We start from the raw sequence: 23788 nt of genomic DNA on the forward strand, positions 1-23788 counted from the left end.
AAATTCAATAATATTTGAGGGGGAGGGCAGAGGGAGTCTGAGAGAGAGTGGCAGAGAGAGAGGGAGAGAGAGAGAGAAAGAGAGAGAGAGAGAGAGAGAGAGAGAGAGAGAGAGAGAGAGAGAGAAGCTCTATTGAGTAGCATTGACTTACAGATGTGGTTTCATAGCGTAGGCTCTCTGGGTACAGTGTTTAAAACTGAACTGGGCCCTGTATGACTAACAGCGCTTTAAATGTGGCTCACTGATAGGTTTTCAGGTATAAAATGAATACTAATTCTGAAGATGGACTTCCTCAAGCAAATGTAAACTAGTTGTCTTCGTTACTTTCTATTGCTCAGATAAAACACTATGACCAAGGCAACGTTAAAGAAAGCTTACAGTTTGGGAGAGTTAGACACCATACTAACCGAGCATGACTAGGGCAACGTGAAAGAAAGCTTATAGTTTGGGAGGGTTAGACACCATACTATCGGAGCAAAGGCACAGCTGCAGGAACGGCTGAGAGCTCACATGGATTTGCAAGGAGAAGGTAGAATGTCTTCTGAAACCTCAAGCCCACCCCCAGTGACATTCTTCCTCTAACAATGCCACATCACCTATTTCTTCCCAAGCCATTCTACCAAGTATTGAAACCTATGAGCCTATTGGCTCCATTCTTTTTCAGATATGGAGTATGTGACAGCAGTAATCGTTTGAGATAAATTGAGTTAAAGGTATGGGTAAAGTAGACTTTGTCTATTTCTTTTTTACCTTTTTTATAGCTAGGGGACATGACCTCAGAAGCTCTGGAGCAAACCCTGTACACTCCACACCGAGTTATAGCCATAGTGGGTTTTCTTTCTTATTTCAAATATATATTTATTGTGTTTATGTGCCTGTGTGTGTTTGCGTATGTAAGAAGAGGAGAATCCTCACCTTCCCATTACTGAGATGAGGGCTCTTTTGTTTCTGTTTTTTTTTTTTTTTTTTTTTTTTGCTGCCTAAAAGCCTTGGGTCCAGGCTGTTGTGAAACCCTTAACCATAGGAGCCACCTCCTCAGGGCTCCTTAGCTACCTCTTCCTGTACCTTGATGTTTACTGTTGGTTTGTTGTTTGTTGTTTTGTCTTAGTTTAAAACAGGTTTTATACAGTGTAGGTTGGCCTGGGTTGCTTGAACCTTCCCCGTCCCACAAGTGTTGAAGCTCTGGGCCTACTCACTTCCCTTTACCACTCTCTGTGTGGTTGTGGGGACACTACATCTAAAAGCTGGTTCCGCTGAGTTCCCATTAACTACCACCATTGATCGCCATCCTCTAATGGGCGCTGATTCTTAGGTTTCCTTTTTCCCATTTCAAATTTGTGATTATGGAAGAGAAACAGTCTTTAAATGATCATCTTTTTGCCCATTAGTATGCTAACAGTTTTCTTTGCAGGTGCTGATTTTCTAACCTTTGTGGGCATTGATTTTACCTCTTCTAGCTAAAGAGAAAAATGGATTTCTAGGCTGTATGTTGGCACATGATTTTAATCCCAGTGCTCAGGAGGTATGAGCAAGTAGGTCTCCATGAGTTCAAGTCCATCTAGGCCTACTTATTAAGTTCTAGACCAGCGAGAGTTACATGATGAGGCCCCTTTCAGAAGGCAAAACTAACAAACTAAAGACCCCAAACTGACTACAACAAACTGATTTGTGCTGCTTTCAAATTGGTTGCTTTGTGCTTGCTTGTGGTACAAAGGACCAGGGACACATTTGCTTCCAGTTCTGCAGGCCTCAAAAGAATTGACAGACTAGCCTTGAGAAGTCCGCGTAAGTATACATAGTAGAACTTAGCAAGGGTCACAGCACACAGTGACCAGGAGCTATGGGTCCCCTGTAAGGTAACAGCTGTACAGTAATTCTTAGCAGCAGATACATGGCAGGTACCTCATGCCTCTCAGGTGTTTGTGACGTAGCATTGAAAGACATCAAGGAACACTCTCCCAGAGAGATATCATAAGATGTCCAGTCCCCTGACCCCTGAGGTGCTTTTTCTCTCCATTTTACCCTACCTTCCACACACAGTGGAGACGGAGGCACATAACTGCCAGGGGTGACTGTTTCAGAGGAGTTAAGCTGTAGCCAGTCGCCCTCTGGTAATGGGCAAAGAGACACCTCGTTGTTGCTGGCGTTCTTATATTGGTGCTCAACAGATGACAGTCCTTTGTTCATCGTAGCTTGATGCCTGGCTTGGCAGCAAAAGCTGTTTTATGCCTAGGACTCATAAAAATCAAATCAAATCAAATCAAATCAAATCAAATCAAATCAAGTCAAATCAAGTCAAATCCAGGCAACACAGTGTGGAAGGATGAAGCAGAGTCCGGAAGATTGCCACGCCACCCACAGACTGGCCCTCCAGTGCATGGCACAGGTAGACCATAGACAACCTGCTTGCCAATGTGCCACTCAGAGTTGATAGAGGAAGTCACTCAGGGATCTGACAGAGGTGTGACCAGCCTGCAGTTGATGCCACCACAGTGAGAGGATATGGTGGATGGGAGAGAAAAAGAGGTGGGGCAGCTTGAGCATTATGAAGAGATGGAACTGGAGAATCAAGAGTAGAGAGGAGTGGCCCATTGTGAGTGGTCAGCCCTGCTGCCTGGGGCCATGGTGAGGTCCCAGCCCAAGCTGCCACTGGGGGCCATGTCTGAGTCTATGGTTATGCAGTGGCAGGAGTCGGTGTCGATGTCCATGGCTCATATTATCACTAGAAAACATTAAGACGTCCCTTGTCAGCACAGCTGACAGGTACTACCTAGATGCTGAGGGGCTGTGCAGATCTTGTCCACTGGATGTGGCACTCTGGAGAGCTGGCTGACCCTGTCTCTAACCACTGGCAGCACTCAGGAAAGCAGGCACTACGCTAGTATGAAGGAAACCAAACCAAAATTGAAGTAAAAACCACCAAGCAAAAATAAAACTTAAGGGGCTGGAGAGATGGCTCAGCGGTTAAGAGCACTGACTGTTCTTCCAGAGATCCTGAGTTCAAATCCCAGCAACCACAAGGTGGCTCACAACCATCTGTAATGGGATCTGATGCCCTCTCTGGTATGTCTGAAGACAGCTACAGTGTACTTATATGTAATAAATCAATCTTTAGAAAATTATTTGGAAATAACTTTATTTTTTTTATTTTTGAGAAAGGATCTTCCTGTGTAGCTTAGGTTGACCATGAACTCACAGAGGTCTCCTGCCTCTACCTCTTTCATGATGGAATTAAAGGTTTGTGCTATCACACCCAACTGGAAATAACTTTAAAGTTTTATATAGTTTAATTGTATGTGTACCATATGTGTGTGGTACCTAAGGAGGTGTGAAGGCTGCATCAGATCCCCTGGAGCTAGGGTTTAGATGGTTGTGGGCCATGATGTAGATGCTCGGAACTGAATCTTGGTCCTCTACCTGAGCATCAAGTGCTCTTAACTGCTGAATCATCTCTTCATTGCTCTAAATATTTAAACTTTAAATTCTTAAAATCATATCCAGGAAGTGGTTGCACACACCTTAATCCTTGTACTCCAGAGACAGATCCAGTTGGATATCTGAGTTGAAGGCCAGACTGGATGACAGAGAGAGAGTTCTAGGTCAGCCAGGGCTACACAGAGAAACCCTGTCTTATAAAGATAAAATTAAAGTCACGTTAGAGTCACGAGAACAGTGGTGAAGACTAATCCACACGTCCTTTTACTTGTTTGTAACATTTACACACACACACACACACACTCACACACACACACTCACACACACACTCACATACACACACATACACACATACACACATACACACACACACTCACACACATACACACACATACACACACACTCACACACACACTCACACACATACACTCACACACACACACACACTCACACACACATACACTCAGGTTCCACCTCCAGGTTCCCACCGTGCTTGAGTTTCTGTCCATACTTCCTTTAATTGTGGTCTTTACATGTGGGAGAATAAACTAAAATTAACCCTTTCTTCCCCATCTTGCTTTTGGTCTGGTTTATCATGGCAATAGGAACCTTAATTAGGACAATATCCTTATGTAATTAATTTCTGCTTAGTTCACAATTGCAGTAAGGTTAATATTAGTATGTGTGCGTGCCTAATTTTCTTAGGTAACCCAAAAAAATGTCCTTCATAGCCTATTTTCCTCTTCTTTAAACATTTGTACATATAAGTAGTTGTCCTGTATTCTTAGTTTTCTTTAGTTTGAAATAATTTCTTACCCTTTTAAAAAAGCGATGCTGACATTTTTCAGAGGCTTGTTTAAAATTTTGGAGACATCCTCACTAAAGTGCTAGGGCAGTCACACTTGCTTTTAGTCTAGCATTGGGGAGGCAGAGGCAGAAGGACCTATGTGAGTTTGTAGCCAGCCAGGTTTCTATAGCAAGCTCCACTATTTAGCTCTACAGAAAAACCTTTCTCCAAAGAGCAAAGTGCTCAGGGAGATTCCTTTCTATCACTTCTTTGTTCTTTTAGGACATACAGTTGGCAGAGCCAAAGAAATGCCAAACTATAGAGTTCATATTCTAAACAAGAATTTTTTAAAAATATTTATTTATTTATTATGTATATAGTGTTCTGCCTGCATGTATGCCTGCAGGCCAGAAGACGGCACCAGATCTCATTATAGATGGTTATGAGCCACCATGTGGTTGCTGGGAATTGAACTCAGGACCTCTGGAAGAGAAGATAGTGCTCTTAACCACTGAGCCATCTCTTCAGCCCTAAACAAGAATTTTTAATTTAATTTAATTAATTAATTAATTTTTTGGGAGTAGGTCACAAAAATCTGGAAATGAACCTCGGGAACTGGGAACTGATTGTCATTGGGTTGTATGGCATGAAATTCCCAAATAATCAAAATAAAAACATTAAGTAAAACATTATTCACTTATTTAATCACATGATTTTTTTTTTTTTTTACTTGAATGCATGTATGTGTATGCCTGGAGTGGCCACGGAGACCAGAAGAAGGTGTCAGAATACCACTCCACCCACCCAGACTATAATAACAAACAGTTGTGAGCTGCCATGTTGGCTAGGAACTGAACTCAGATCCTCTGGAAGAGCAGCCAGGACTCAACCACAGAGCCATCTCTCCAGCCTCCAAATTTAAAAATTCTATACTACCAAATCCATTCAGTCAAACACAGGTCCTTAAAAACTCTGTAAGGCTCTGCACAGCATATGACAGACCATTTTACCTGAATTCCTTTAAGGCAGTGGGCAAAGACTGGCAACGTCAGAACGAAGGCAGAGGAGTCGGCAGTACTAGAGAGTACAGGATCCATGGAAAGTAATGGCCAACACCTAAGGCATTCCATTAGTGCAACAGAGCACCATCAGTCATTACTGTTGTAAGCGTGGTCTGTTATGACAACACGTCCATTAAGGGGAGTGGCGAGGGCCAGGAGACCCTCCCACATTATGACTACAGTACTGATGAGACTCTCAGGGACAGGAAGCACTCACCACATCTTAAAGTAGCGCACCCTAGCCAGATCCAGCAGGGGCTGAGACTTGGCAGGACTATAGGGTTAAAACCAGCCAGGGCAATGAAGTGCATAGGGAGACATTGCCAAGGGGGGAAAAAAAGGCAAAAACCAACCCCAAAACCTGGGCATTAAGGTGCATGCTTGTAATTCCTGCAGTTGGGAGACAGAGGCAGGAGAGTTGCCATAAGTTTGAGGCTGGTAGGCCAGCCCAGTCTACAAAGGAAGTTCTAGCACAGTCGGGGCTACATCGTAAGACTTGAAAATAAATTAAAAAACACTCTGGAAAAGGAACTAATTATATCTCCATTATTTCTACGGCTGTACATAGTTTGCATCGATGTCAAATTACAAATGTTTATAGACAGAAAAATTACTGTTCCAAGGCTCTGTGGTGGTATACGCTTTTAATCCCAGCACTTGGGAGTCAGAGACAAGCAGATTTCTGTGAGTTTGATGCCAACCTTGTCTTCATATCAAGCTCCAGGCCAGCCTGAATTACATAGTGAGATGGTGTCTTCCCCAAAAGATAAATAAGTAAATAAATGATTGGGGCATGGAATACAGACCTTCAATTCCAGCATTCAGGAAGCAGAGGCAGGTGGATCTCTGTCAGTTCAATTCCAGCCTGGTATAGAGAGCCAGTTCCAATATAGTCAGGGCTACACAGGTAAAGCCTGTCTCCAAGAAAAAAAAATAAAAAAATGACATTCGTTCATTTTACTACAGTATGTAGTATACATATGTAGTATACAGTATGCAGTATACAGTATGTAGTATATAGTATGTGATATACAGTATGTGGTATACAATAGGTGGTATACATATGTAGTATACATTATGTAATATACAATATGTAGTATACAGTATGTAGTATACATATGTAGTATACAGTGTGTAGTATACAGTATGTAGTATACATATGTAGTATACAGTGTGTGATATACAGTATGTGGTATACAGTATGTGGTATACAGTATGTGGTATACATATGTAGTATACAGTATGTAGTATACAGTGTGTAGTATACAGTATGTAGTATGCAGTATACAGTATGCAATATACAGTATGTAGTATACAGTATATAGTATGTAGTATACATATGTAGTATACAGTATGTAGTATGTAGTATACATATGTAGTATACAGTATGTAGTATGTAGTATACAGTATGTAGTATACAGTATGCAGTATACAGTATGTAGTATACAGTATGTACTATGTAGTATGTAGTATACAGTATGTACTATGTAGTATGTAGTATACATATGTAGTATACAGTATGCAGTATACAGTATGCAGTATACAGTATGTACTATGTAGTATGTAGTATACATATGTAGTATACAGTATGTAGTATACGGTATATAGTATGTAGTATGTAGTATACATATGTAATATACACATGTAGTATACATATGTAATATATAGTATAGTATGTATACAGTTTTGACAACATGCTCAGAATTAGACTCCATGGAAGTAGAACAATGTTAGGTCACTTTTTCTTAGGTCTGTATGGGATCTTCCTTGAGGTCAGTTGGAAGCCTTTGGGGGACAAGGACAGACCTCATTTTGGAGATAAATAGCTAAGATATTTGTCATTTAAATTGCAGAAATACATTGTTGCTGTTGTTGTTGTTGTTGCCTTTTGAGACTGGCCTTGTGCTAATCATTCTCCTGCCTAAGCCTCTTGCATGCATGTGTGTGCCTCTCATTAATTCCCATCCCCAGCTTCTCCAAATGTCAGTCATTTGGGAGCCTTTAGCCTCCCTATCTCCAAAACATGAGGGTACCACCAGCAAGGCCAATTGGACTCCTAAGACAATGTGACAGTCATTCTGAAATGACAGCTGGCCTGTCTCTGTCCTCACCTTCCTCCCCATCAGTCACAGGGTTCACTCATTCTTTTTCACCTTCCAGAGCCTGCATTTTCTTAAACTCCAGACTGTTCCCGGGGAAGTCTAGACATGGCCTTACTCAAACACCCCACGTCTCTCTGAGACCTAAGATCACTCATCTACCTTATTCTCCTTGCTCCTTTTGTAAGTTGTTCAGACATATCAATGGCTCGGAGGGGGACGGGGTTCACATTTATGCCACACTTCTCGTTTTTAGGGGCTGATTGCTAGAAGTGAACATGCTAAGCTTATCTCTGGACTCAGGCATTCAGGCATCCTCCCTGATGCCAGCACCCAGGGGTGCTCCCTCTAACTGCAAGGCAACACTTTGCTGATAAGCAGGTTGTATGAAGTCCTAAAGAATGCCAATTACTTAAAAAATAGTTTTATTTATTTTTACTTTACATGTATGGCTATTTTGCTATATATATGTGTGTATATATCTATATTTATCTCTATCTATCTATCTATCTATCTATCTATCTATCTATCTATCTATCTATCTATCTATCTGTGCCCCACATGTGTGTCTGGTGCTTGTGGAGGCCAGAAGACATCACATCCCCTAGAATTAGAGTTACAGTTGGCGATGAACCTTCATGTGGGTGCTGGGAATCGAACCTGGGCCCTGGAAAAGCAATCAGTCCTTTTAACTGCTAAGCAGTCTATTCAGCCTCCTGAATCTTTTCTAAAGATTTTTTTTTCCTTTTTCTTTTTTTTTCGGAGCTGGGGACCGAACCCAGGGCCTTGTGCTTGCTAGGCAAGTGCTCTACCACTGAGCTAAATCCCCAACCTCTAAGGAAGATTTTTGATGTAAGCAGTCATGCTTCCTTGTTTTTTAAGACTATTTTTGTTTTTGTTTACATAGCTGCTAAGGATTGAATTCAGGTACTCATGCATGCTAGGCTGGTGTTTTGTGAAACCACACCAGTCCTAGAAGGCACGCATTTTAAGACGTGGTTCTTGGGGCTGGAGAAATTGCTCAGCCATTCAGAGGACTGTCTGCTCTATTAGAGGACTCTGGTCCAATTCTCAGCTTGTAAATGTTTACTAGTGCCAGGGTATCTGACCCTCTCTTCTGGACTCCTTGGGTAACAGGCAGATGTATCGTGTATATACATATATCCAGGCAAACATACACACAAAAGAATAAATAAATAAATGAATGAATAAATAAATACTTTTAAAAGTCAAAGAAATGATTCTTTATGTATTGTATGTTTGAAAACTGCCAAGAGAGTGGATTTTAAACATTTTCTCACTACTAAAACTGAACAGTGCTCTCTCTCTCTCTCTCTCTCTCTCTCTCTCTCACACACACACACACACACACACACACACACACACACACACACACACACACACACACACACCAGGCAGAAGCAGAAGCAGGTAGATCTCTCTGAATTTAGAGCCAACATGGTCTACATAGTGAATTCTAGGCTAGCCAGGGGTACTTAGTCGGACAGTGTCTCAAACAACCCCCCCCCCCCACCAGAAGATAAAATTTCAGCATGGAAATCTTTAGTGATTGATCTGACACAGGGGAGTTCAGCGTGGTGACACATGATGTGTGGTTACAGGTATGCTAACCTGGGCAACGTAGAGCTAGTTCATTCTTAGCAGCAGCTAACGTCAGACACAAGAGCACCAGTGAGGCTCTTCTTACTATAACTAGTTTTTACTTAGCATGCAGATGATGGAATTCATGATGGCATTTTCATATGTATGTACCATTATACTTTGTCCTAATCCAGGACCCTTTTGAGTCAGAGTCTTTTCAGTAATCCAGGCTCTTCTTAAACTCTCAGTTCTCCTGCCTCAGTATTCTGCATGCTGGGATAGCAGGCGTCCACTGTGCCCAGCTCAATTCCTTTTGAATTTGATAATGCAGAGATGTAGTATTGATGCTTGTGAATTCAAATGTGTCCCCTGGCTTTATTCAATTAAGATTACAAAGACTGCTTTGACCTCTGTAATTTTTGTTTACTGTGAAGCATATGTATACGTGTGCGAGCCTGCCTGTGTGTGTGTGCTACAGTGTGTCTGTGGAGGCAGAGGACAGCTGTTTGGAGTTGGTTCTCTCATTCTATAATGTGAGACAAGGAGACCGAACTGAGGGTGTCAATCTTGGATATTTATACCGTCACCCACTGAGCCAGTGCACTGTCAGCCACCATGCTGGGCTACTTATCACTCTTGTGTGTGTGTGTGTGAACATGCTATGGCACATGTGAGGAGGTCAGAGGACAGTGTTTAGGAATCTGTTCTTTCCTTGCACTGTGGGTCCTGGGTATCGAACTTGTGTTATCAGGCTGTGTGACAAGCATGTTAACCTGTTGACCCATCTTGATGGCCCCACTCTTTTATGTTTTTGTATCCGGCACCTTGCTCTGTAGCTCATGCTTGCTTGGGCTCTGTATTCCACCTGTCTCAGCCTGCCAAGGGTTGGGATTTCGGGTTAGTGCCATCATGCTAGGCAATAACCTTCTGTTCTACTGTGGATGATGTTTGTGACTGTCTCTTCACTTCTTGTACCTCTTCCCTCGGGCTCACCCTAAGCTGCTCATGTTTCCCACTTGGAGAATGTGTCAGAGGAAGAAATGAACAGACTCCTGGGAATTGTGTTGGATGTGGAGTACCTCTTTACCTGCGTCCACAAAGAAGAAGATGCAGATACCAAACAAGTTTATTTCTACCTGTTCAAGGTGAGATCCTAACATTTTAATTAATTGATTGATTGATTTATATTTAATTAGTTACCTGTGTGCGTGCACATGCACACATGTGTGCTCATATATATCATGGCTCACATGCGGAGATTAGAGAACAGCTTGTGGGAGTCACTTTCGTTTTTCCCACATTGGGTTCTCAGGGATTAACTCAGGTTGTCACCATCATGTTGAGTTCTTATTACTGTTTAGGTGACTTACTTTATTTTTAATTATGTGAATATGTGTATGTCTGTGTAGGAATATGTGCACATGGATATGGGTGCCTACAAAGGCCAGAGAGGCTGTCGGATCCCTTGGAGCTGGAGTTAGAGGGGGTTGCGAACTGTTGGATGTCCAACCTAGATGTTGGGAACTGAATTCAAGTTCTCTAGAAGTATAGCAAGTTGCTCTTAACCACTGAGCCATCTCTCCAGCCCCCTTGTCTTATGTAGACCATGCTGGCCATACTGTGTCGCTGAGGCTTGCTTTAAAATGACTTTCCTGCCTCTACCTTCTAGGTCTTAGAATCTAGGTGCTAGCATTTCAGTTGTGGGCCACTGTAGCTAGCGGGAGGTGAGATTTTTGCATTTCCAAAGCCTTTTCTTTCCCTGTCATCCCAGTGCCATTCTGTGGGTAGAAGGCACTTAGCTCTGTTCCTGCAGCTCTGCTTCTTCAGGAGTCTAAAATGCCTTCATATGCATCTGCAAAATTGGCCATCTTGAGTCACACGTGCTCATAGATTTCTTTCTATCTACCAAGCAGGTGTTTAGCACAGCCCGTATCAGAGATGCCACAGAGGTATCTTGAGGGACAGAGCTGTAACAAGACAAAGTTCTTCCATTATGGAGTCACATGTCAGCCAAGGATATGTTAAGCGAATAATTAGGAATGGTTTGACAATGTTAAAGTGTGTGGTGGGCAAAGAGCCATTCCTGACAGGGGGTTTTCCAGGCGGAGAGGCTGCAGCATGCAGGCATAGCAGTGAAGCCATTAAGGTGCAGCCTATGGAAGAACCCAAGTGTCTGGGGAAATCCGACTGTCCCCGGGCTGCCTTTTCTTCCTTCACACAGCTGTTCAACGTGATAATAGGGGACACTTTGTCAAAACCTCAAAGGAGCCGTCAGAAGGACAAGTAAAACAAGAGACCTGAGGGCTGGAGAGATAGCTCAGTGGTTAAGAGCCTCTTGTACTCTTTCTGAGGCCCTGAGTTCAGTTCCCAGCATCCATGTTCACAATTGCCTGGGACTCCAGCATGCAGGATTTACCTTCTAGCCTTTGTATGCACACGTGCAGATATATACATGCAGCCAAAGCATTTATACACATAAAAAGTATCTTGTAAGGTGGTTGGGGATTTAGCTCAGTGGTAGAGTGCTTAAGGCCCTGGGTTTGGTACTCAGCTTAGGAAAAAAAAAAGACAAAGAAAAATAAGGGGAAAAAAATGTTATAAGGAAATACACACACACACACACACACACACACACACACACACACACACACACACAAACCCAACCTGTTTTTGAGTTCTTTGCCAACCCTCTATTGCACAATCCTTGTCAAGATGTTAGGAAACACATCAAAACAGAAGGCACGGCCAGAAACATGTGCTAGTGTCTATATTTTCTTTTCCTTTTTTTTTTTTTTTTCCAAGACAGGGTTTCTCTGTATAACAGCCCTGACTATTCAGGAACTTACTCTGTAGACCAGGCTGGCCTCAAACTCACAGAGAACTGCTTGCCCTGCCTCCCAGGTTCTGGGAGCAAAGGCGTATGCCACCATCAGCAATACCCAGCTTCACTTTTGTTTTTTAGATTAGTCTTTGCAATGGTGTCTCTCAGTGTTTTCCAGAACTGACTGAACTCCTTCTTCAGTCGTTCTCCTGCTGCCCTGTGCCTGGCCGTTTATACAGATCTTTATGAAACCAACTAACCGCCCCTCCCTGGGCACTGTCGTTTGTTCGTTTGTTTCTTCCATTTTCTAAGAACGGAGAAGGAGAATGCATTTTTTAAAGTTTTAGGTTACTATTGGACTATTCCAGGCCGGATGGGGTGGGTGGGGGAATGAGTCACGTGACATCGGAAGGATAGGCCCCTCGGGCGGCGACTCGGACCTGGCTGTGGGGTCGGAGTCAGTCTGTTGCTGTCCGTGCTTTGCTGGAGACAGATCTTCCTTGAGGGAAAACAAGGACTGCAGAGCTACAGCAGGTGTTTGTCTTGGAGCAAGTGCCCCAGCAGCTTTTGCTGCTTTGCAGGTCAAGGTGCTGTCAGGCTTTCCGTCCCGTTGGCCATGTGGCTTGCAGCCAGTAGAACAAGCAAGCAAGCATTGGCCCAGGTCGGAGCGCTGTGGCCTTTGCTCTCCCTCATCTCCAGACAGCAGGACAGATATATTAGCTTCTCAAATCAGAATGCAAGATGACCCGTGCTCTCTTCTCTTTCAACCATTCCTTTTTTCTTTTTTTCCTTAGACCAGGTCTTTCTGTGTAGTTCAGGCCCATCATTTTGTTGTTGTTTGAAACAGAATCTTTTTGTGTAGCTTTGGCTAGCCTGAAACTCACTACGTAGCAAGGGCTAGCTTTGAGTTTGTAGCAGTCCTCACTGACTCAGCCTCCGAGTGCAGGGATGGTAGCATGAGCCGTTATGCCCAGTTTCTAGCTCTATCCCTTTATATTTGAAAAAAATAGGTTCATTGTCTCCTGGTTCATTGGATTTAACTAAAAACTGAACATTCGGTGAATCGAGTTCCCAAGGGGCTGAGCTAGGAAAGAAGATCTTATTTAACTCTAAAAATAAACACAGGAATTGGGATTGCTTGTTTTTAAAATCCATGATAAATCCTGTTTAGTTTTGTTTTAAGATGGACTCTGATCCTTCTGCCTCCACCTCAGAGGTCTGGGATTCTAGGCAGAGCTGCAAGCCGACTCATGATCAGTCTAGCATCGCAAGCACACACGGCGTTTATCTTTACACAGCACATTGAAAGGATCAGTAACTTGTCCATACCCATAACTTTTATGGGACCCTCTAGAAGGTATTGTGCTTTGTGGTGAAACATTCCCTTTTCTGGACCCTTTTCTTTGGAGCCTTCGATCCTCGGGCTGGAATTAGAAGCAGTGTATTTGGTTTGTGGGCACTGAGAACATGCACCCAGCATCTGTAGATGGAGAAGAAATAGGAAAGGACAGAGGTAGAGAATGCTCCTTCCAAGCTCCTGAGCCAGTGCTCTTGTCCTTGGCCTTATGTATGCGGAGTGGATTCTGCCTTTTCTAGTAGTTAACACTCGGAGAGCTTTACCTACCTGTGGTAGCATCAGTGAGTCTCACTGGGCCTCTGGATCTCTAGCAAGCAAAAATGGGAGAGAAGGGGAAGTTGGGGGAGGAGTTGAGTATGGGGTGGGGGGCAGGGCAGGGTAGTCCAGGCTGCTCAGAATTGAGAGGTTGTCTAGTTATGTTCAAAGGCGTGAAGGCAAGTTTGTGGTATCTAGGAGTTTGAGTGTTTGACTTAAGTATTAATTCTTTTATATATATATACACATATATGTGACTAAGTAGAATATAGTTGATGGCTTCTCTTCAAGCTTAGGCATATGTAGGGTGGGGCCTGGGAGGGAAGAAATAGATGTACTATGGGATATATTTGTATGTGTGTGTGTGTGTGTGTGTGTGTGTGTGTGTACGTGGGCACACATGTACATTTTAAGTGCTGGATATGATGGTACATACTTGTAGTCCTAGTACTTGGGAACCTGAGGCTAAGAACTTGGGGCCATGAGTTTGAGGTCAGCCTGGACCACATAAGGAGACCCTGTCTCAAAAAAATCCAAAACCTGAACCACATAACTAAAAACACACTATAAAAAAAGCCTTTCAAACTAAAGTTTGTTTTAAAAAATGATTTTTTTGCAGCTCTTGAGAAAGTCAATTTTACAAAGAGGAAAGCCTATGGTTGAAGGCTCCTTGGAGAAGAAGCCACCATTTGAAAAGCCCAGTATTGAACAGGTAAGCATATTTTGAGGAACTCCTTTTCCATGAATTTAAGGCTGAGGGCCCTGCCAGCTTTTGTTTGCTGGGCTCCAACCTGGAACCAGTAGTCAACATACACCATTAAGCTACAATCTAGCTTGAGGAACTTTTATGCTTCTTTCCATAGTTCTGTATAGTTCTTGCATCCATCCCCACCCAGCTCCAAGACGTTCATACAAAGACTATAGAGATCACCTAGGACACTCTGTGTCCCATGTGTATGCCCAGGTTCATGAATAATCTGGCATTGTCTTCTAGGAGTGTTGTGCACTTAGACTCCAATCTGTATGTTGGGAGAAATGAGTAGAATGTGTAGTTAGTAAGAACTCATAAAACATGTCTTTTCATGCTTTTGATATCTGAAAATGAAGGCTTTGTTCTTTTATTTGGCACTGTCTGAAAAAGCCTATTGAGGAGAGGGAATTCATTAAAGATGTGGAAAACATTGTAACTTGGGACTGAGTGGGGGTGCAAGTTAATTCTTAATTCTAGCTTTGTTTCTGTTGCTGTGATAAAATACCTGATTTTAAAAAAAAAAGTTTCTGAGAAAGGTGTTTATTTAGTTTATAATCAAGATTACGGTCGTTCTTAGCAGGGAAGTTACAGTGGTAGGAACTCTAGGAAGCTTATCATATCACATCCAGTCAAGAGCAGAAGGAAGTGAATGCATTCAGGCTTGCTGTATTCAGTTTTGTTTATCTATGCTTAAACAGATCAGAACCTCAGTCATAGAGAACATCATTATAAAACATGATTTTTCTGTAAGAATAAATTCTTTTCTTTTTTCTTCCTTCTCCTCCTCCTCTTCATCTTTGGTTTTTTGAGACAGGGTTTCTCTGTATAGCCCTGGCTGTACTGGAACTTTCTTTGCAAATCAGGCTTGCCTCAAACTCAGAGATCCACCTGCCTCTGCCTCCCAAGTGCTGAGATTAAAGGCATGCGTCACCACCGCTTGGCTAAGAATATGTTTTCTGTTGATTCTAAACTAGACTTCTTGTTCTTTTATGTGATGAGATGGGTATGTTTTGTAGAAAATTTAGATCAATCTATAACTCTCTCGGAAAAGTAGACATTTCTTAATGCTTTTTCTTTCTCTGATATTCTTGCTAAAACTACAAGAGCATTATTAAAAGTGTACATTTTAGTGTTGAGTTCAAGATAAGGTGGTGTTTAGCGAAAGATAAGATAGCAAACCTTTAAAAATTTCACAGCCAGAAACATTTATCCAAGAGCCTCATTCTGCACATTTACTTGTTTAAGGGGTTTTTGACCCCTCCCATGTTTGTATGTGAATTTCCTCTTTGATGCTCCAGTTTGACCTGGGAACAGAATGATAATTCTGAGTTTTTCTTTTCGTCTTGTACTGTGACCGGAGGGGAGATTTCCCACAGGCAGTATTGATCCTGTTGAAGCAAAGGGAAGATGTTTTCTTTTTCTTTTTTTTTAAAGATTTATTTATTTATTGTATATAAGTACACCGTAGCTGTCTTCAGACACACCAGAAGAGGGCATCAGATCCCATTACTGATGGTCGTGAGCCACCATGTGGTTGCTGGGAATTGAACTCAGGACCTCTGGAAGAGCAGTCAGTGCTCTTAACCACTGAGCCATCTCTCCAGCCCACACTCTGACTTTAAACAGAGCTCCGGGGAGCAGCTATAACAAGTTCCACTGTGGGCCTGTGCTATGTTTAGTTTTGAGCCTAAAAATTCTTCCAAGCTTCCAAGCCATCTCTCCAGCCCTTCTTTTTCTTTTTTGCTAATTACCACTGAGGTAACTGGTTGTGTTCAGAGTTCGTGTGGTGACGCAGGTTCACGAACATGCTGCTTTTCCATCTTTTCAGGGTGTGAACAACTTTGTCCAGTACAAGTTTAGTCACTTGCCATCAAAGGAGAGGCAGACAACAATCGAGCTGGCCAAGATGTTTCTGAACCGCATCAACTACTGGCATCTGGAGGCTCCATCTCAGCGGAGACTACGGTCTCCCAATGATGACATCTCTGGATACAAGGAAAACTATACAAGGTAACTGAGTTCCAGTACTGCAGTCTGGCTCCAGAGACAGCCTTCCAGGCGTGAACTTGCTCTCTGCCTCTGCAAGCGGGCATTGCTCAGTTATAATGGTGAGTCCGTTCACGCAGACCACGTGCCGTGCATATGGAGGTTGTAGGAATTGGCTCTGTCCTTCTACCGTGTGATACAGAGGGATGTAGCCCATGCTTCAGGTTGGGTGGCAAGTACCACTACCCACTGAACCCTCTTATTAGCTCTGATAGTATTTCAGATATATAAAATTAAATGAGGTTAATTTAACTTGTAGTTTCTATTTCTTCAATGTGGCTACTATGTAATTTAAAATATCTACATGAGCCAGGGGCACATACCTTTAATCCCAACAGTTGAGAGGCAGAAGCAAGCAGATCTCTGACAGGACCACATTACATTAGCAAGTTCCATATTATACAGCTGGACCAAAGCTATATAATAATAAGGCCCTGTCTCAAAGGAAAAAAAAAAAGAACATAGTTTATATTTTTTCATTTAACTTTTTGGTTTTAATTTTAATGGTTACAATGTCACATAATAAACTGACATAAAGGATAAATTAGAAAACAATTTGGTATGTTCAGTATACAAAATATAAAGACTTACATTAATCTTCATTTAAGTAGAAGAACTATCCATTTTATCTCTTTTCATGATACCGATACTAGGTGTGGACTTCTTTGAGCCAGGGTGCGTGTAGCCCAGGTAGCCTTGAATTCACTGTATAGCCCAGATGAATTCTGAGATTACACGTATGGACCACCAATCCTGTGTTTGTGGCTCTTACTGGGGAAAATGATTGTTTCATCAAGAAAAAAATGGACAAAAAAGAAAAGTGAATAATTAAAAGAAGAGGTGTTGGGCTGGAGAGATGGTTCAGCGGTTAAGAGCACTGACTGCTCTTTTAGAGGTTCTGAGTTTGATTCCCAGCAACCACATGGTGGCTCACAACCATCTGTAATGGGGATCCGATGCCCTCTTCTGGTGTGTCTGAAGATAGCAACAGTGTACTCACATACATGAAATACATACATCTTTAAAAATAAAATAAAATAAAAGAAGAGGTGTGTGCATGTGCGTGTGCATGTGCGCGTGTGCGTGTGCGCGGGCGCGCGTGTGTGTGCGTGCGTGCGTGTGTGTGTGTGTGTGTGTGTGTGTGTGTGTACATCTGTGATCCCAAGACTCTGGAAGCAGAGACAGGAGGAGTGTGAGTTTCAGGCCACAGTCTTTAAGAGGGAGTTTGGGATAGAGTGGAAGGAGAAGAAAGAGAATTAATGTAAGAGAAGCATGAGACATTGCCATAGTTTAGAAAACAAAATGAAGCTCGGTGTAGTGATGTATGCCTTTAATCACAGCACTTGGGGGGAGGCAAAGGCAGGCAGATCTCTGACTTTGGGGGACAGCCTGAATGAGTTTCAGGACAGCCAGAACTATACAGAGAAATTCTGTCTTTAAAAAACCAAACCAACCAATCAACAAACAAAATTAACCAACCGAACAAAAGCAAACCAAATTAATTAGTATAGGGTGACAATTGGGAACTATCAAGAAATGGGTGGCACTAATAGGAACTTAGAGTAGCAAAAACAGGTATTGGGCTTTCAGTGGGCTCAGGGCTTGTCTCTGGTCCCACTTTTCCCTGTCTTCTGTGAGCTGTACACCAGCTGTACACCAGTGTTCTCTTCCCTGACTCTCAGCTTCTCTTTGTCCAGCCGGTCTTCTCTGCCCGCTACCCCTCCAACGTGCGCATGCTCTTTAAGTTCCAGCAATTGTCCTCCCAGGATCGCGGAGCTCCTTCTCAACAAGTCTGAGCAAATGCTGAATTCGTTTACTATCTTGGCTCTAAAACTGTAATTTCTTCGTCTGTGGCGTTGTATTCTGTGGGACGTTTGCATTGCTGTCTGGCATAAACCAGTTTCAGGGAAGATTTTGGGTTTTGTTTTCACCCCCTCCCCCACCGGTGCTGTCTGGAATATGTGTAGCTGTATTATAGACAAGACTAATGGACAGTTGGACTAGAGTGTTGGTATTTGAGGGGGACTTTGAAGTCGGGATAGTATATGATAGAGACAGGGGAGGAAGGTTTGGTGCTCAGCGTACTCAACAGACAGACCGCCAAAGGTGGAGCCAAGCATGTGAAGAGAAACCCGCCCAGAGAGACGGTGCATAGGTACCTGTATGCACTGGGACCTGTTCACTTCTGGACCAGGAGCCTCTGTTAATAATAGGGGGAAATGAAGGTAGATGCACTCAGCTCTGCTTCCTCCTCATGCCCTTCGATGAAGGGAGAAGAACACAGCAAAGTTGGGAGCTATTTGAAAACAAAAACAGAACATATGCACGGACCACCATTACCATGAAAATGAGGCAAACGGAATTATCTGTGGGGAATACTGGACTCAGGGATGAATGAAGGTCTGAAGCTTTATTCATTAATGAAAACAGTAAAAAGCAACCTGAGGTGGCACATATCTATAATCTTAGTCCCAGAGATGTGATCCCGGGAGCGTCAGGAGTTCAAGACCAGACTGAGCTACAGGAGGCGCCACCTCAAAATACAAAATAAGCAAAGCAGGTTCAGCAGAAGAGCTTGCTACTATTATGAGGAAAAGAAAAGGTGTTTTAGGTTTTAAATTACTATGTAGCCAGTTGTGGTGGCCCACTCTTTTAATCCCAATGCTGGCAGAGGTAGGTGAATCTTGAAGTCTGAGGCCAACCTGTTCTACATAGCTAGTTCCAGGCCATCCAGGGCTACTCAAAGAGACCCTGTCTCAAAACAGGCCAGCAAACCAACAAACCTATACTGCGCTTTACACCTAAGCGAGCACCGCTCAGATACAGATGTGCAGCCCAGACGGCAGCCATGTGTGTAATTAGTTACCTACACTGAAAACCAGAAATTAGCAAGCTGTTTATTGCATATGCTTTTAATCCAGTGCTTGGGAGACTGAAGCAGGAGGAAAATTTAAACAATTTTTACTCATTATCAAAAGTATTGCCATTTATCTATATCAGTGTGGAAACTTCCCAGTAACTGTGATTAAAAGTGCCTTGGGATTATGAAGTGCACCATCGAGTCTGCTTTCCAGAATGTGGAGGAGTGTCCTGGACCTACATGCCAGGCAAGCACTGTACCAACTATGATTTCATAAGAAGTTACTGTGCTGTCTCCTGTCATCTTCAGATACTCTTCCCGTTTTGCTACGTGAACACGGCTGAGACACAACCAGATTGGCTTCAAAAGAGATGAATTTTTGAACTACAGATACTAAATAATGCTTCGTTTTTTTGTTAACAGGGTTACTATTTCAATAAATAAGTAAAACTCAAAATTATTACAAAATATTACTTGAACATGAATTTTCTTTTAAAGAACAACATTTAATTGGGGCTAGGTTCAGAGGTTCAGTCCATTATCAAGGTGGGAGCATGGCAGCTTCTAGGCAGGCATGCTCCCACGCAGAGCTTAGAGTTCAACATCTTCATCTGAAGGCTGCTAGTGGAAGACTGACTTCTAGGCAACAGGATGAGGGTCTTAAGTCCACTCCCACAGTGACACACCTACTCCAACAAGGCCACACCTCCTTTTTTTAAATTGGATTTTTTTAAAATTTGCATTTCAAATGTTATTCCCTTTCCCGGTTTCCTGGACATAAGTCCCCTATCCCATCCCTCTCCCCTTCTTCTATAAGGGTGTTCCCCTCCCCACCCACTCCCCCTTCCCACTCCCCTGGTATTCCCCTACACTGGGGGTCCAACCTTGGCAGGACCAAGGGCTTCTCCTTCCATTGGTGCCCAACAAGGCCATCTTCTGCTACATATGCAGCTGGAGCCATGGGTCAGTCTATGGGTAGAGGTTTAGTCCCTGGGAGCTTTGGTTGGTTGGCATTGTTGTTCTTATGGGGTTATGAAGCCCCTTCAGCTCCTTCAATCCATTCTCTAATTCCTCTAATAGGGGTCCCGTTCTCAGTTTAATGGTTTATTGCTAGCATTCGCCTCTGTATTTGACATGCTCTGGCTGTGTCTCTCAGGAGACATCTATATCTGGTTCCTGTCAGCATGCCCTTCTTAGCTTCATCAGTCTTATCTAGTCTTGTGGCTGTATGTATGTGTGTGTGTGTATGTGTATATATATATCCTATATACATATATCCTATCCCAGGATAGCCAGGGAGATATGTGTGTGTGTGTGTGTGTGTGTGTGTGTGTGTGTGTGTATGCCTATGTGTGTGTATGTATGTGTATGCATATGTATGCATATGCATATATACATTTACATATACATATATGTCTATCTTATCTATCTGTCTGTCTGTCTATCTATCTATCTATTGAGAAGAGTGAGCTGAGAGCAGGAAGCAGAAGTAGCACAGTGTTTCAAGAATGTAAATCTGGGGGCTGGGGATTTAGCTCAGTGGTAGAGCGCTTACCTAAGAAGCGCAAGGCCCTGGGTTTGGTCCCCAGCTCCGAAAAAAAAGAACAAAAAAAAAAAAAAAAAGAATGTAAATCTGGGGAGATGGCTCAGTGGCTAACAGCACACACTGCTCTTGCAGGGGACTGGTGCTTGTTTCCCAGCACTCATTTTAGGTGGCTCATAACAACCTGTAACTTCAGTTTCAAGGGATCCAACACTGTGCTCCTCCTCAGGCACTAGGCACCTATGGTGCCTATACATAAATACAGACTAAACAGTCCTAACACACATAAAATAAAATTTAAAAAGAAGAAAAGATTGTGGATCGAGGCAGATGCAACAACACTAACACACTTATTCTCAAGGAGTGACTCATGCTTCTATCCCCAGTGTTCAGGGGTCTGGGCTAACAGGATTGCTGTGAGTTCAAAACCAGGCTACACTCACTACACAGTAAGACTGTGTCAGAATATGGGGGTGGGGTGGGAAGCAAACAACAAGCCTTTTCCTTCTTTCTTTACCTCCTTCCCTGTGTAGCTCAAATTGGTATTGAACCTGACATTCTCATGCCTTAGCCTACCATATAAGGGGAATTATAGGTGTCTGTGATCATGAAGGTCTTCCTGCAGAGAGACGCACTACAGCTCCATTGCCACCATACATAGGGCAGTATGGGGTTAGATACAGAATGAGGCCACAGCGGTGTGCAGCGGCATACCCCTTATTCCTGTCCTTGCTTTACCTTACCTGTTAGTGTCCTTACAGGATAGAGGAAGGCTTTGAGTTTTTTTGGACAGCAGCACTGGCCTGGAAGAGCATGGTTTGCACAATGACACATTCCCATGGGGTTTCCCATGCTTAATGCTGCACTTTGAGGATCCCATGATCTCTGCTTGTTGCTATTTCTGGGAGTTGCAGAATCCACATCTGTCGACTGAAATCCAAGGCCGGTTTCTGAATCTTTTCATTCACTAGCATTAGTGTTGAAGAAAGTTTTCTGAATCAGATGGCCCCTGTTGTCAGCTCTCTGCAGACCTGTGGTCAGATCAAGCAAGCTGGGATTCTCTTCTGTCCCATAGTGCTGAAAGCAGTTTTGACTTTGAGCCTGCAGAGTGTGCCTAGGCGACAGAGGGTCAAAGTTTATTACTTCTTGCACCTGACTGGGTTTGAACAGACGTAAAGCTCTTTATCTTCTTCCTATAGCTTTAGCGGTAAGAGGGTGTTGTCTTGACAGTTCATTCATTCATTCATTCATCCATTCATTCACTTATTCATATATCATAAAAAAGAAAAGTGTGTGTGTGTGTGTGTGTCTGTTGCACACATATGTATGAAGATGCTTGTGTATATTTGAGAGGAACACAGTATTAATATGTAGCTAGCCCAGGCTTGCTCCAAACTTCAATGATCCTTCTTCCTCAGCCACCTGAATATTGCAAAGGGGTATGCCATCATGACTAGCTGTATAAGTATTTTACTTATTTTTATTACGTGTGTGTGTGTGTGTGTGTGTGTGTGTGTGTGTGTGTGTATGTGTGTGTGTGTGTGTGTGTTTGTAGGCCAATGGACAACTTGAGGGAATTGGTTCTTTCCTTCTACTGCCTAGGCCCCAGGGATGAACGTTGGCTGTTATGTTTAGCAGCAAGTGACTTCCCCTTGAGTGATGCCACATGAGGAAATGCCTCTGTTGCCTTTCCTTTTTGTTTCTCACTTATATAGCTTATTTATTTATTTCTTTTCAGTTCTGGGGATCAAGCCCAGGATCTTGCTCATGCTAAGCAAGCTTTCTGCCCCCGAGCTTCGTCTCAAATCCCACTTTATATACATACTTTAATTTTTTTAAGTACTTCATACTATTAAAATATCTACACCTATCAAATAATTTAAAGAAAGAAATCATTTCCCAACTCTATGATTAGACAAGGTCCTTTAGGCCAGTTAGATGTGATATGTACATTTTCCAGATGCTTACCAACTCTCTTTAAAGATAGGATGTTTCAGAAGAATAGGTTTTCTAATTAGGCTATCTATTTGAATCTGACTTTACACGAACAGTAACAGGATTACACTTTACAACACATCTGATTATATCACATTTTGACTTCCTAAGATTCAGCAAACCAGCCAGGTAGCCATATTTCCTTGGTGTTCAATGAGGTAGGTACCCATTTTATTCACTGGACCTCCGAAACTTCTGTGCTGGCGTGCAGGAGTGTTGAACTCCCTCTTCAGTACTCATTGCTTTAGCATCCATGGTGCTGGGGTTCTTAGCCATCACTCCTGGCCTGTGATTTTGACATAAACAAAAATCGTACTCTGTACCTTACACATGCTATCTCATTCCATGGAGTCCAGTGAAGCAGCTGTGACTTGTCTCTGTGATACAGGCAAGAAGGTGGGCACTCAACAGTGTAATATGTCCGTGTAGGTAGTCAAGAGGCAAAGCAGTATTGGATTCCAGGCTCTCTGCACAACAGAATAGGAAGAGGCCAGCATGTGGGCCAGCTGCTCCTTTCCTGCACTCACTTCTTGCTAGTACTCTTGTTGGCTGCTACTTCGGGCTGTCATCGAAGGCCTAGTTCCTTCGCCTGATCTTCATTGTCTAGAAGGTCTTTGCGACTGGATGTTTTGGATAGCTGGGACGTGATGGCCTACTGATGGAACTTGTCTCCTTCTTACAGGTGGTTGTGCTACTGCAACGTGCCGCAGTTCTGTGACAGCTTACCTCGGTATGAAACTACGAAGGTGTTCGGGAGAACACTGCTTCGCTCCGTCTTCACCATCATGAGACGACAGCTCTTAGAACAAGCCAGACAGGAAAAGGACAAACTGCCTCTTGAGAAACGCACGCTAATCCTCACGCATTTCCCAAAGTAAGGAGGTGTGCTTTGGGGACTTCGCTTTATCCCAGGGCCAGAGGTTGTAGATAATATGCCAAAGCCTACATAAGTACCAAAATCATGAACATCAGAGTATTGAAATGCTTTCATGGACCACTTGTGGTTTAAATAAGACACAGAGACTTCTAATAATTTGGCCTTTTGCTGGGACAGTGTCTAATTTCTCTGCCATCCCGTCTCTCCCCATGTTTCTCACTTCCTGCTAACAGTTCCTTCGATCCCTTCTGTTCCCTGCCCCTGCCTTCTCTTTGAGTGCCCTGCATCCCTTCCGCTAC

At 42.9% G+C, this 23788-nt stretch overlaps 1 protein-coding gene and 1 pseudogene across 8 annotated transcripts in view; both read left to right on the forward strand.

The window, feature by feature from the left end:
* Kat2b (lysine acetyltransferase 2B) overlaps window positions 1-23788 on the forward strand; it is a 104516-nt gene that overhangs the window by 43219 nt on the left and 37509 nt on the right. For all 8 annotated transcript variants that reach the window (XM_039084397.2, XM_063266836.1, XM_063266833.1 and 5 more), the window contains exons 3-6: window positions 9984-10129; window positions 14037-14129; window positions 15997-16178; window positions 23295-23486. In XM_039084397.2, coding sequence (XP_038940325.1) covers window positions 9984-10129; window positions 14037-14129; window positions 15997-16178; window positions 23295-23486 — 613 coding nt within the window. The remainder of the gene's footprint in view (window positions 1-9983; window positions 10130-14036; window positions 14130-15996; window positions 16179-23294; window positions 23487-23788) is intronic.
* Window positions 2108-2242, forward strand: LOC120094907 (small nucleolar RNA SNORA48; annotated as a pseudogene).

The sequence above is a fragment of the Rattus norvegicus genome, chromosome 9, assembly GCF_036323735.1.
Source record: "Rattus norvegicus strain BN/NHsdMcwi chromosome 9, GRCr8, whole genome shotgun sequence".
In the NCBI taxonomy this organism is placed as follows: domain Eukaryota; kingdom Metazoa; phylum Chordata; class Mammalia; order Rodentia; family Muridae; genus Rattus; species Rattus norvegicus.